The following is a 14,667-nucleotide window of genomic DNA, read 5'->3' as shown; positions in this document are numbered from 1 at the left end:
TGTAAGAAAAACGAATCGTTGATGGAGCTAGGATCTGGATATTTCGGGTAACCATCAGTTATATCAGATGCTCCTATCGTTTATTTCATGTTGTTAAAAAATGTTGTTTTGGGTGTAGAGAAGGGAGGTTTATCTGATTTTTATTTTTCAAAACGAAAATTGTGTGTGTAGGTGTGAACATTACAGGAGGAGATGTAAAATCAGAGCCCCTTGCTGCGATGAGATTTTCGATTGCAGGCATTGCCATAATGAAGCTAAGGTTCATATGATTTTTCCTTTTTATTATTTGTATCGAATGGATCCATTTACGACGATTTACTGATGGGTGATCATGAACAGAACTCAATGGAAGTTGACGCGGTCGATAGACATGAAGTTCCCCGCCATAAACTGGAAAAGGTTTAGTTTTTCGCTATTTCATTTTTTTTCAAATGTATTATGGGCGTAGATCATTTAATTCATTCTCTTACTAGCTTCTTCGATTGAGTCATTACAATACGTCTGGTTCTTTCCCTTTTTATCCTCTTCCGAAAGAGATCACTGATGCACTATTGTTTCTTTGCCATTAAACTTTCAGGTCATCTGTTCGCTGTGTGGTACAGAACAAGATGTAAGTTCAATTCAGGATGCTCAATCAAAAGATGAAATCTGTTACTGATAATTGATCTTCATTTTATTTCTGTTTCAGGTCCAACAAAATTGTACCAACTGTGGCGTTTGCATGGGAAAATATTTCTGTGCAAAATGCAAATTCTTTGATGATGATGTAATTATAACAAGGAAGAAATTTCTAACTGAATCTTTCCTTTTCTGAGGAGGTGGGAGGGGATAGAAAAACAGTGTCCTTTTGCACATCCAAGGGTTTCTTGTTTCGCTAGCTGGTTTGAATGGCAGGATTCATTTTTTTCCTGGAAGAGAAGGGGGATAGAAGAGCAAAGACTCCTTTTCAACATCTAAATGGTTTCTTATTTAACTAGTTGGTTCTCATGGCAGGTTTCAAAGGACCAATATCATTGTGACGACTGTGGAATTTGCAGGTTACTATACTCCTCCTAACATCTAATAGAATTAAGAACCAAACTTTTCTTCAAATACTGAGTAATTTGTATCGTTTTTGTTTCTGCTTCAGAACTGGAGGGCAGAACTTTTTCCACTGCAAAAAATGCAGTAAGCTAAATGTTCATCCCTATTCTTATTGTAATTGAAGCTTCTGTCTCATATTTTTTACATTATTTGATGTTGGGAATTTTGAAATTCCTGCTTCAGGATGCTGTTATTCATTGGTGCTGAAGGATTCACACCATTGTGTGGAAGGAGCAATGCACCATAACTGCCCTATCTGCTTTGAGGTGAAAATTGAAAGAACCCAAAATCTCTGTCAACCCTTTCTATTAATAATTTTTGGTTGTCTTTGTTGTCAGTCTTATTTTGGAATTGCAAATTTGACATTAACAAGAAAAAGAAGGAATAATCACATGCCTGAGTTCTACCATCATTTCTATATGCAGTATATATTTGATTCAACCAAGGAGGTTACTGCACTAAAATGTGGACATACAATACATTTGGGTTGTCTGAATGAGATGATGCTACACTTCAAGTAAGTATTTGTTAAGAATAACCAGTGTTTTACCTTGTGTTCACATGTGGCCAAAAGAATTAATTGGTGTGGTTTTACTTTTGATCCGATCATTGCAGGTTTGCATGCCCTGTTTGCTCAAAGTCAGTTTGTGATATGTCAAGCTTATGGGAGAAACTTGACAAGGAAGTAAGATAATATAAAATTTTGATATTTATTGCCCAAGCATGTTAGTCATTCAAATTATCTTCAGTTTCTAACCCATACTGAAAATCATTGTAGATTGCCTCAACACCAATGCCCGAAGTTTATAAAAACAAGACGGTAAGGGGATATACTAATGTGCAGCAATTCTCTACCTAGCTGACTTATGGTAACAAGTTTCCAAATTTAGGTTTTTGGATATTTTCTTGTGATTGATTAGGTGTGGATCCTATGCAATGATTGTGGAACATCATCCCAGGTCTGTTTCCATATTGTGGCACTAAAGTGCCTAAGCTGCAGGTCATACAATACTAGGCAGACCCAAGGAGCTCCTGCTTCATGCTTACCAGGGGTTTCAGAACTGCCGAGATAACGGCCCCTTGATTAAAGATTTCTTGCAAGGATGAGAAGCCATAAGGAATTCCATTGACTGAGCGAAATTTCACATACAGAAAGAAGTTTTAATTTGTTCATCAATTGTAAGTTATTCCTTTAGTATGCCATTGGGGATGGATCTTCTGTTTTTTTGGGGTGGTGGGGGGGAGGGTTCCAAGAAATGGCTACTCCCTATCACTACCAAGACACTGTCTATACCTATTTTGTTAGTTTTTTTTCCTCCCCCGGTAAACACTGTCTATACCTATTTTGTTTGTCCTTTTTTTTTCTCCTGTAAACTTGTGAACTATTATTTTCTCACTTTACACCTTATGCTGTTGCTACTGAGATATTGGATCGACTGAGGCTGGACATTTCTGAAATACAGGCTCTAATCAATGAAGCTTTGGATCGGTTCAGTTATGAAATTTTCAAATGAAGACGTAGCAATCAAACAATGCAGTACAGAAATCCTTCATACACAAACCAAATTGAATCCTTTTTGATAGAATCCGATTCATAATATTTTGCCTTCCTTGTACTTACTGCTGTTCTCTCCATTCACTTAACCAAGTGTCAAAGAAGTGGAGCATGGGTTTCAGCACAAATATGTCAATTCTAGAAAGGAGTGGCTGCCAGCAGTAGTTCTGCAACTGATTACAGCGAGCAGTATCTCATACGAAGGCTGGTCAAATTTGGATTCATGCTATCATATAAGGCAAAATGCCGCATGGATTATCTTATGCATAGGTTCACCCGAAGCTCTTATGGTATCAAGAAGTCTAACAGAAAGTCACTGATAGGAAAATGTCAGGCTGGGTTGTTTGGAAAGAAGATTTGGATAAGAAAACAGAGCATCTATTGATACCTTAGGGTTGGTTTAATGGCCTCTTCTAACATGAAAAATAGTATTACTAAAAGCAACTCCCCTTTTCTCAGGTTGGAATTTGTTAAAGGAAGCAGAACTATCATTGAGGATCCCTTCCAGTTCATAATTGATGTTCAAAATCATCCATGGAGCAGAAGTCTGTTGATACAATTTACATTTATTTGGAGTCTTTTCCAATCCAAAGTTTCATCTCATTGTAAGTGATTTTGCAGTTAGAGATCCAGCACCCAGCAAGTTGCACCTCCCTGGATGAGTTCTGAATTGCCAAAGCTTTCCGGATTCACCTCTCACACTATAAGCTGCCACTGCCTAGTTCTCAGCAAACAGTTTTGTTGATTACTCTTATATCAACCATTGGAGTGGGGGATACATGATATCATCGACCCAGAATGATCAATTGAAGGAGAAGCACCAAATTTGTCCACTAGACTCTGTATATGGCTTCAATACAAGGTGATAAATCTGTAGCACTCCAATCTCCAGTAAAATAAATCACTATAGGGGGAGCTGTTTATTGGAACTTGCCAGGATCTTTTCATCTACTTTTTTCCTTCTACCCCTTGCTAGGAGTAATCTCTGGTTTCTGAATTCTAACTTGACATCTAGATTTCCTCTTTGATGATTATATAGCCCTCCACACAGATTGTGGCAAAGATATAAATTTTCCAAGAAACATCAGAAAGGTTATACTCTTAAATGAACTATAAACGCTTCTTCATATCAAGGGTATGGCAGAGAAATGATTCAGTACCATAAACAATAAGTTGATAGTTTTATTAAAGTCTGCCCCCCCTGCTTTCATATTTCAAGGTTTTGTGCATTGCCAGATCACCAATAGTCCTTGCAAGAACAAGTACCTGCAATGAAATGGTGAAAACGGTTACTATCTCTTAGTATTATCTCTCTCCCCTCAATCTTGGAGATGAGCTTTATAGCAACATGACAATCAACACAAACTCGAAGATTTTTCACAATTCTAATGAGGGTTCCTTCAGGGCTGTTGATCAATCCAAAGGCAAGTGCTAGTTTCTCACTGTGGACATAAAGTGACTGCTCCTTCTCTTCTTCCTCTACATCACAGAATACAGAGTCTACATCTGGGGTATAACCTTCGCATTCCAACCGCTTAGCTAACTCATCCAGCTTTGCATAAATCCTATCACTTTGGGGGTGGGATTTATCTCCCGCAAAAAATTGATGGACAACATTGTTTACTTCTATCCAGCTTATCCCAGGTAATCTCTTCATCCCTGAATTTCCCATAATGCTTTTCACCTTTTTCACGCCATCCAAATCTCCCATTCTAGCGTATGCACTGGATAAATATACGAGGCCACCAGAATGTTGGGGATCAAGCTCTAGAATCTGATGTGCAGCGTGTACACCCAGTTTGTAATTGCAATGAATCCTACAAGCTCCAAGTAAAGCTCCCCAGATAACTACATCTGGCTTGATGGGCATCTCCATGATGAATTGGTAAGCTTCATCAACATGACCAGCACGGCCTAACAGATCAACCATACAAGCATAGTGTTGGAGCTTGGGGACTAGTGAATAGAACTGAGTCATGGAATCAAAATAATGCTTTCCTTTATCTACCAAACCAGCATGACAACAAGCACACAAGACTCCAATGAAGGTAATGTCATTGGGAAACAACCCTTGAAATCTCATTTGTTCAAAGATATTAACGGCCTCTAATCCCCGGCCGTTCATGGCCAACCCTACAATCACTGCACTGAAAGCAACCACATTCCTTTGAGGCATCTTCTCAAATATTTGAATAGCTTCATCAACCATACCACACTTGCAATACATGTCAATAAGAGCGGTTCCCACAAACAAATCCAACACATAACCATTATCCTCCAAGAGTGAATGTACTCGCCTTCCAAGCCCAAGAGCACCCAGATTCGCACAAGCTGATAGAACACTTACCAATGTAATATCATTCGGTTTCAGCCCTGCAGCACCCATCTCCTCAAACATCACCAGTGTCTCACGGAAAAACCCATTTTGTGAATAACCCGATATCAGACTGGTCCAAGAAACTAAATCCTTTTCTGGCATCTCCTCAAAGAGCTTTTTAGCAAAGCCCACATCTCCGGACCTCGCCAAACATGAAATCATGGAATTCCAAGTGACTATATTTTTTACAGGTATCTCCTCGAACACCTTGCGTGCGAACTCAATGTCACCACGCTTTGAGTAAGAATCAAGCAGGGTGGTCCCGACGTAAACATCATTGTAAGTTCCGAACTTGGTAACTTGAGCATGAATTTCTTGGATGGGTCTTATTAAGGAGAAGGCAGCGGCACAGGCCTTGAGCAAAGGAGGGAAGGTAAAACGGTTGGGCCATCTGGTGGGGTCAGCTCCGTCTCGCATTTGAAGGATATAGAAGGAAAGGGCATCGCTCTCGGATCCGGGTGTTTCTGAAAAAGCCTGGATCATGGCGTTGGATAGGTATGTATTAGGGTTGTGAATCTGGGTGATGATAGAGCGAGCATAATTGATGGCTCGGAAGCGCCGAGAGAGAACGGTAACGAGAGCAGTAATGAGATATTGGTCTTGGTGGAGGTCGATTAGAACAAGGCGACAGTGAATCTGCTTCAGGTGGTTGATTGAGGACGAGAGCTGCAGAAGATGGTGAAGAGTCTTCTGGAGGTTCTGTGATTTTCCTGTCTGCATCTAACTGCATTGCTTCACTTCTTCTTCTTTCCGGTGTCCTCAAGACTGCCCAGTGATTCAGTTGGTTAGTTGATCGAAATGGTCCCACAAAAGATGTATCTCAAGGGATCCGTCCCCAGTTGGAGACTTTGGTAGCAGCTGGTTTCGGTTCCGATTGACTCAAATATGTATCGTAAATGGGGATTGAATCTCATGGAGAGTTTGGGGGGAAAAGCAGAATTGGTATTCGGTTCGGATTATGCATTGGGAGTTTTTTTTTTCCTTTTTTTTGGGTAAACAATTCTTGGGAGCTATTCTAGAAGACTAAATCCTGGTGAATGGTGATAGAGCTGCTCTTCGTTTTTTTCATTTGGCCAAATGAAAGTTTATATTGAACTATCTAAAATTAGCAGTATAAAAAAAAAAAAAAAAAATGAGGAGGCTAAGCCACCAAACCCTAATCAAATAATAGCCAGCCAAAAAATTATCCTCCCTAGGCAAATAGAACAGAAGTAAATTTGTAGGGAGTTCTCAATTCTCATCACTAAGTATCATGAAAGCTCTTTAAAAATAGGGTCATCACTTGACCAAATCTAACTCTCATGAAGCTATTTGTATGATATAGAGAACTTATAGAACCCCATGATTTTACAAAGAGTATCGTGGATGATATTGCGTCTTAAAAGTATGGTTCTGTGACTGTATGTTTGGGCATTATCTTTGGAAGAACAATATGTAATAGATTTCTTTTGTTAATTTTTTGTTTAATGATTTTCGTTCTAACCATGAAAGATTTTATCCACTCTTGTCATGATTATACGACAAATGATAAATTCAAATTTTGAATGTAACATTGTGCACCTTTATTTTCTTTTACTTTCTTTCCCAATGAAAATTTATTGAAGACTAACTTACCTTTCCCAAAAATATATAATGTTGCAAACAATCTAACAATTTTCCTTTTTTTAGGAAAAATGCACAAATGGATGACAAATTTTTTTAGTAGAAGAATGACAATTTTTTATTTACCAATAATTTGCTCTTTAAATTATTTTTCAAAGGTATTATAATTTAATTTCTAGGAATATGATCTAAGTTTGAGATCAAAGTGGCTTACACAAGCACTTTGGTCATATGAAAGGACACTTGTGCCCTTGTGCAAACTCACTTATGAAAATTTTGTATGCTCTTTTCTCCTGTAAAGTTTGAGAATGCACAAACATCATAAGTCAAATATTAAAATAATATAATAAAGCATTTGGACAACATAAAACAATTCAAAATCCTCAATACTTTTCAGCAAAGGGGTTCCAGTTCCTATTCAAACTAAAGAGCAAATCTCGAATTTCCTTAACATAGTTGAAGTTGCTTCTCATGGAGTCTACCTGGGTTTACCCTCAAACATTGGGAAATCAAAAACCCAAGTTTTTTCTTATTTATACGAGAGGTTTTAGGCAAAATTAGCTAGATGGAAAGAAAAACTTCTATCTCAAGCGGGAAAGGAAATCCTCATTAAAGCAGTTACAACTAGGGGTGTAAACGGATCAGATTCGGATCGGATAGTGGTAATACCATATCCACATCCTATTATATTCGGATGAAGTTAGATAATATCCTATCGATTTTTGAATGGATTTAGTCGGATTCGGATGATAATCGGATATTTATTTTCTTAAGTAGGTTCTTCTAAATGGACATGAATACATATTGAATGCAAGTTTTTTACTACCTATTTATATCTTTACTATTTTATTTGTGAGTGTTAGGTTTGAAATTTTAAGAATTTAGCAACTTTGGAAGCTATTTTAGTAGAAAATCTAGAAAAATAATCACATATCACAAGTACAAAATTTTATAAAAATAAGAAAAATAAATTTGAATAAGTAACTTAATCGGATAATTTTATCAGACGGATAATAATCAATAAGAAAGGGGTATACCATATCCATATCCTATTAGTAATTGGAGGATTCGGATGCCCCTAAATGGATGCGACTACGAATTTGGAAGAGGGTTTCAACTATCCATTTACACTCCTAGTTGCAACTGCTTTGCCAACATACACAATACCAAATTTCTTAATCCTTAAAGAGATGTGTGATAAGCTTTTCTAGCCTCATAAGGAAGTTTTGGTGGAAAATAAAGAAACCACAAGAATTAATTGGATTAATTGAGACACACTCGTAAATCAAAGAAACAAGGTGGTTTGGGATTTAAGGACCTTTATTCGTTTAACAAAGCTCTGGCCTATTGATGAAATAAGGATGGAGGCTTCTAACAAATCAACTCACTTTGGGCAAGAACAATGAGAGGAAAATATCTGAAAGATTCAAACTTCTTAGAAGTTCAGATGTCAAAAAAAACATCTTGGAGTTGGAAAAGCATTTTAGCGGGTGACAGGAAATTCTAAAAAATGGTTTGATTCGTAGAATAAGAAACAAGTTATCTACAAAAGTGTTTCTAGATCCTTGGATACCCAATCTTCTCTCTCCCTTTGCTTCAAGGACACAACCCCTTTCGGGCCTATTCTTGTACATGAACTTAATGATTGGCCTAATAGAAAATGGAATTCTCAATGCTAGATTGTTGGTTTAGCCATGATGAAAAAGCAAGCTATTTTGTCAATCCCAATTTTATCGGAAGAATTTGAAGATATATGGGTATGGAAATTCTCTTATAGTGGATCTTTCCAAGTGAAGTCGGCATATCATTGTTCTAGAGATACTACCAACCATTCTTAAGTCCAATCATCTCATTCGGAAAATGAGAACTGGGAAAAATTTGGAAAATCAAACCCTTCGTAAAAATCAAAATCTTCTTATGCAAGACAGCTCATGATGGTATTGTAACTCAACAAGCTTATTTACTAGGGATAATAGTCATTCATCTCTATGTCTTATATGCGCTTCACATGTGGAAAATACTATTCATGCATTATTTCATTGTGAGTTTGCAAAAGCTTATTGGAGGGCTTCTTCGCTTAGAATTGACACAAATGAATTTGTAGGTAGCTCTATTCAAGATTGGTTGAATTTTTTGGATGCAAAATTTGGAGATTCTGGTCATTATGAACATGTGCATACAATCAGTAGTATACTCTATTGGGTTTTTTGGTATGCAAAAAATGAATTTCTCTTTAGTGATAAGAATGCTTTACTTTCTAATACTTTGACTTGGATGAATAGGTTACTCAACCAAGTTAAGTGGATGCAAGAAAATACTTCTCTCCAAGGTCCAATTGATAGCTTGGAAGTCTCAGCAAGCAACTTTAATGCTTCAAATGCAAACTTTTCACCAATTCGGACCTGTTTCATGGTTTTCTCAAAAGCTTCGTGGGACAAATTTTCAAGGCATTCGGGGAGGAGCAGCATTTTTTGTGAAAATTTTTATTTATCAAAAGAGAATAATGAATGTTCAACTCTTGCCAAGGCATCTCTCTTGAAGATGTAATCAAGGTACGTGCAAGCTCGCTTAGACGAACTTCAGCTCAAAAAAAAAAAAAGGTTAAAGATCATATATTCCTTTTCCCTCATTATCTTATCTTTTCTTTTGGAAGATATTTACTATGGAGATAGAAAAGGAATTTTAAAATGACTCATCGTCTTGTCATTATTAAGAGGATTCTCTTTCGAAAGATGTGACAAATGATAAGATTATTTTACTAAGAAAATTATGATTAAAGGATGACAAAGGTAAAGAAGTAAGTTTTTTTTTTTTTGGACAAATAAGAATTTATATTAAACTCTCTAGACTTAATGCTAGAGGAAAGAAGATTAGTGTTTATAAAACAAGCTGGCAAAGACTGTCACCAAACACAATTAAACTAAGATTTCTTTGAGCCGTAGGCTAAGAAATCAGCAAGAGAATTACAAAATTTGTGGATAAAGTGAAAAACTACATAAACTAAACTAGCAGAAAGCCTTAGAATTTCTTGGACTAAGCCATGACTTGGCTAGTCTAAAGATGAGGGTTTCTGAATAGTTGTTAGAAACGGAGGAGGAATGCAACAACAATGGTTCTCAAGAGTGAGCTTTGTCGATGGAGCCAAGATGTATCATGGGCTCATTGACAAGGGTATTAGATTTTTTCATTTTGATTCTCAAGTTTTCCTCTTTACAAATCTAAAGTGCAAGAGACCTTATTCAAGATCAATCGTTGGTGCAACTTTGGAGGTAATCCAAAAGAAATAGAACATAGAAGCTAGAAGTGTGTGATGAAACGTTGTTGATGAATCCGCAAAATTATACTTGAACGCTGTCTCACAAATACCAAGGAAGACATCCCGAGGCAACGGGTTCTCGCTTCACCCCAAGATCGCCAGCCCAACCTAGGTTGCACCCTAGAAAGGTACCATCGGGAAGCACCGCGCGACAACAACGGGAGAGAGAGGAGGAGGAGGAGGAAAATTCCGTGCTTAGAATGAACTTGGAAATGGCTTTATATAGAGCTCCAAAGGCTGTGGGTGAAGGGTAAGGTTACCTCTCTTTGTTGAGGGCACCTCGCCCCTTCAGAGGACGCGGACCCCTCCCGGATAGGCCCTCATGGCATATCCACGAATCACCCGCGGGCCCGATGGGCCCAAGACAAAATGGGCCTTCCGGATCAAAGCCCACGGCCCAAGGCCCCAAGTCCCTAGGCCCCAAGTATATATATATATATATATATATATATATATATAATGGCAGGGTCACAATAGGGTTCAAACAAATTATTAATACATGGGCCCTTACTATATATAAACCATATAATCAAATCATCTCAACCCGATGTGGGACTAAATAAAACCACGGATAAAAGACACAATTAAAACAAATATTTATATAAAATTTTAAACATATTTACAACAGTGTGTGATGCTGCCAAAAAAGGCTACTTATTGTGAAATCAAGGAAAATATTGAGAAAAATAAGGATGCGAAGAAGGCCAAAGAAGCAGAGATTGGTCCAAATCACAAAAAAACCCAAATGAAGAGAAACGTACCTAATGGTCCTACACCCAAGGGCCCCAAACTGGTGGTGGTGGTGTTAAGTGCTGATGTGCTAGTGCTCACTATAGTACTCTTTGAACATAGTCTAAATAGGAGTTTTTTCTTGTCTACATTTTGAAGTTTTTGTATGGATTGACCAAAACTGTACTCTACTGATATTTATCCTTATAATAATTTTGCAATTGAAGAAGCTTTATTCTTTGATTAATGATTTGTTGGAGTACTAGTAAGGCACTTTTCAGTTTAATTGATGACTGAAATCAAGATCATTTTCAAGAAAAGAAAGGTGGGTGAAGAAAGAATATATTTACCGTTCTTTAAAATATTATTAAAATTATTTATAATTAGGTAATCACCCAAGTTTCCAAATGACTTTTGTGTTTTAGGCGAAAATGGTTTTCACTATTGATTTTCGAAAAAAAAAGTGAACATTGAAAGAAGAAAGTAACTTTTTGATTTTTCCTCTCCTACTTGTTCTCTTCTGATCTTCAATCTCTCTTTGTAGTTCACAAGAAGAGCCTTTATTTACCTCATTTTAATTATTATTCTACATATGCATTGATGTGGCCAAGTGGCCCTGTGGGCAACCTACTTAGCACTTTAATGAAAATATCTAATCACTAAACCTTTTAATGGGTGTTAAGAAAAAAAATCTGTTAGCACTAAACCAAGACATCAACTCACAATCCCAATGAAAAGAATTGCAAGCTGACATAAGTTTTTAATGAAAAAGAATTCCATGCATAAAAGTACTATTGAAGGTTTTAAAATATGAAATCAACATGAGATCTCGGTCCCTTTTAATTGGCTAATAACATTAGAATTGGCTATATGATTTTAAGAACTTAAGAGTTATCTTGTAAGGTTTCAGTTCCATCCAGTTTTTAGGTAAGAAATAGAAAGAAGAAAAAAAAAAGGAAAAAGAAATTTTAAGTTTTTAAGGTACAAGTAATGTTTTGATGTCAAAAAGATAAGAATGTTTTATTAAAAAAGAAGAAGACAAGAATGCTTCCATTGGAAGATGATGCTTCTCCATTTTTTTTCAAGAAAAATGTTTCTTTTTAATGCATTTCTTAAAGTAGGCTCAAAAATCAAAACGATGCCAAAATATCAGTTCATTTTGAAAAATAGAAAAGAAAAACACAAAAAATAAGAAATAGAAAAAATAGCATACAACCCTTAAATAATTCAATAATGTCCACTATAAGAATTAATGAAACTTGATCAAATTTTTTATTCTTGGTTCATGTATTGCTGCTAGTATTATGTTAATACCTATCCATGGTCAAAATTTTAAAAGTTTAAATATGTAAACTGTTGCAGCTATATGGGCATTGGGATTAATTAGTAACAAGAAAAGCATGTTGTTGAACAAGTGGATAAAATGAGGTGGCAAAACAAATACAAGTTGCTAGAAGTCATCTTCGGGATTATATTAGCTATTAATCCCGTATAAGTTATAGTTGAGTCTTGCACGCTGTAAGTACCCTTTTGTGACGAAGAACAAAAACAAGAAAGATAATCCAATTCCCTTCGGCTCCAAGAGTTGAGCTGTGGTTCAATTGCTACTTACCCTGCATCTCTGTTCTATTTATTTACATTTTCCTTAACTGACTTGATCATTGGAGGTGCCTCCCCGACCTGTCCATCTTTGCTATGCAAGAGATCCGTAGAACTACAAGGACGGCCAGCTAGTTTTGGATGCAATACATGTACTATGAAAAAGAATCAAATCCGTGACCTTTTCACTAAAATGCATTGATTGCCTTCAATTGAGCAACTCTTTTATGGTAATTTAACCTAGATATTAACCACGGAAAAATATCAAGAGTAGGTAAGACATGAGAATCACAGTAAAGTTGGAAAAGTACCAAGAGATGATCCGACTTTCAGAAATAAAGTAATTAACTGGGGAAAATATCAAGAGATGGTGGGAAGTATGAGAGAGTAAATTATTGATGGCAGCACAGCTGCTTTTTGTTTTTTGGGTAAATCTGGTGGCAGCACACCTCTACTGTTCATAATCATTGGCATAGAAGCATGAGTGTTGAATTATGTTTGCTTCTTGATCACCACCCATATCTTGGGTCTGGATTCTATAAATATATATATATAGAGAGAGAGGTTAAGGATTCTATATGATATTGACAGGAAGTGGTTTCTCCACAATAAAATTTTCTGGGGTTTTTATATTACCACTGATTAATTCTCTCTCTCCCATGTGGGTATATAATCTACTTTCATCTAAGTCACAAGTCACTAAAAGCTATTTAGCAAACAAGGTTTTGAGTCATCAGTGCTAATTAGAGAGCAGAAAGCTAAAGATTTTCCATTCCAGTCATGAAGAAGAAGAGAAGCTTCATGCGCTCGTTGCTTCTGTTACTTCTAGTGGTGTCTGCAAACTTGGGTTGCAGTGAAGGAAGGAAGCTCATGGTAAGAGTTCAAGAAAGCAGTAACAGTGTATCATCGACATGGGAGGAACAGAGCAGAGAGCAACAAAAGGGTTGGAGTGAAGGCTTTGACGAAAGTCAGGCAAGCCTGAACAACCACCATAACATTCCAAGAGATGATTGGGGTAATCAACCAGAAGCCCCAGATTCTGAGTTTCAATCTCTGGGTGGAAGTCCTGGTGATGATCACAGCCATCCTTAAGCTGCTAAAATCAGTTAAATTCCATTTTGTGTTGTCTGTGCATGCATGTATAGTGGTTTTCCGCGTGGTTTTAAGTTTCAAGTCTCAAAACAGATAAACCTTGATAAGTGACTTTTTTTTCTTCTTTTTTTTTCCTAAGAACCTTGAGAAGAGATCACTGCATGTTGCCAATAAAATCCTTCAATTCCCCGGCCTCAGAATTTTTGTTATCTCTAATTCCTTGATGAAGTGCATGCCATATGCCTATTAAATTTTGATTGAATCAAGTTTTCAAAATTCTTAAGTGCCTAAATTGTTCTTAGATTTGGTGTGATTTTTGTTCAAACTTCAGATTTATTACATGAAATATTAAATGGGCTCTGCTGGGGGCAAATTTTTTTGACCTCAACAGAATCATCACCAAAGGAAAAAAATGCTGCATTATTCTTTTTTTATTTTTTTTATTTTTATCTCTTCTAGTAACACCTGTACTGTTGATCAAAAAAAAAAAATCTTAATGTTAGACTCTTATTATCCCTCTTTTATGTATAGTATCTTACCACCATGTTCATAGAGAGGCAAACTTCTGACACTAAGTCTCTTTTATAGCATCTAATAAAAAATATTTGTTTATAAAAATATTCCTAACCCCTTTTTTGTGTTGGCCTTTTTACTAGATCTATGTCGTAATATAATTATCCAAAAAGATATAAAGTTTTATGTTTCGATTAATCTATCTTCTACCTAAAAAAAAAATCATAAAATAGTAAATAAATAGATCTTATCAAATATTTCAAATTGTTTTGTTTTAGTTATGTCAATATGGAATCTCTACTATAAAAGAAAATCTATATGGTGGGACAATTTGAAAAAATAGACATTCATCGAAAAAGAAAACAAGATAGTAGGCAAAGATGGTGTTACCCATTAGATAGTGATGGAGACGATGTTGGTGGGTGTAGCAATAGCAATAGTGGTGATAGCAACGCTAAAGAGATATGAACAAACAAATGAGACAGGAGTGATGGTGATGAGACTATTGCGAAAGGAAATACAGTGTCTTCCTTTTTTCTTTTTCTTTTTTTGCCTAATTGAAGTGTAGCATTTTATTTTATAATAATGAAATTATTATTATGAGGTGGTCATTAAATATCAAGAGTGAGATCATATGAAATAGAAATTATGAAAGTGATCTACTTTCATAATTTCTATTTAACCATATGAAGTTTAAATAATAAATAATATCAAACGACGAGCTAGCTAGATTATATGACAATTATTTAATTACCAAAATTACAGAAAGGCTTGACAGATGAGTTCCCTGCTTCTTATTAG

General features: G+C 36.1%; 1 protein-coding gene and 1 pseudogene across 1 annotated transcript; one reads left to right on the top strand and one right to left on the bottom strand.

Annotated features, from left to right (window-relative positions):
- On the top strand, positions 1 to 2,156 carry LOC149021867 (E3 ubiquitin-protein ligase RZFP34-like). Its single transcript, XM_089147202.1, has 12 exons — positions 1 to 47; positions 172 to 259; positions 340 to 399; positions 578 to 610; positions 689 to 766; positions 994 to 1,037; positions 1,130 to 1,167; positions 1,267 to 1,349; positions 1,509 to 1,600; positions 1,699 to 1,768; positions 1,862 to 1,903; positions 2,004 to 2,156. The coding sequence occupies exons 1-12, from the start codon at positions 22 to 24 to the stop codon at positions 2,154 to 2,156; spliced, it is 807 nt and encodes a 268-aa protein (XP_089003328.1). The 5' UTR covers positions 1 to 21.
- A 1,269-nt stretch (positions 2,157 to 3,425) lies between these two features.
- LOC149021866 (pentatricopeptide repeat-containing protein At4g21065 pseudogene) lies at positions 3,426 to 5,789 on the bottom strand (annotated as a pseudogene).
- Between the last annotated feature and the right edge of the window lie 8,878 nt (positions 5,790 to 14,667).

Source organism: Hakea prostrata, chromosome 3 (assembly GCF_041222555.1).
Source record: "Hakea prostrata isolate BN-2017 chromosome 3, UWA_Hpros_2, whole genome shotgun sequence".
Taxonomy (NCBI): Eukaryota; Viridiplantae; Streptophyta; class Magnoliopsida; order Proteales; family Proteaceae; genus Hakea; species Hakea prostrata.
The sequence above is the reverse complement of the archived record's forward strand: the minus strand, read 5'-3'. Positions and strand labels throughout refer to the sequence as shown.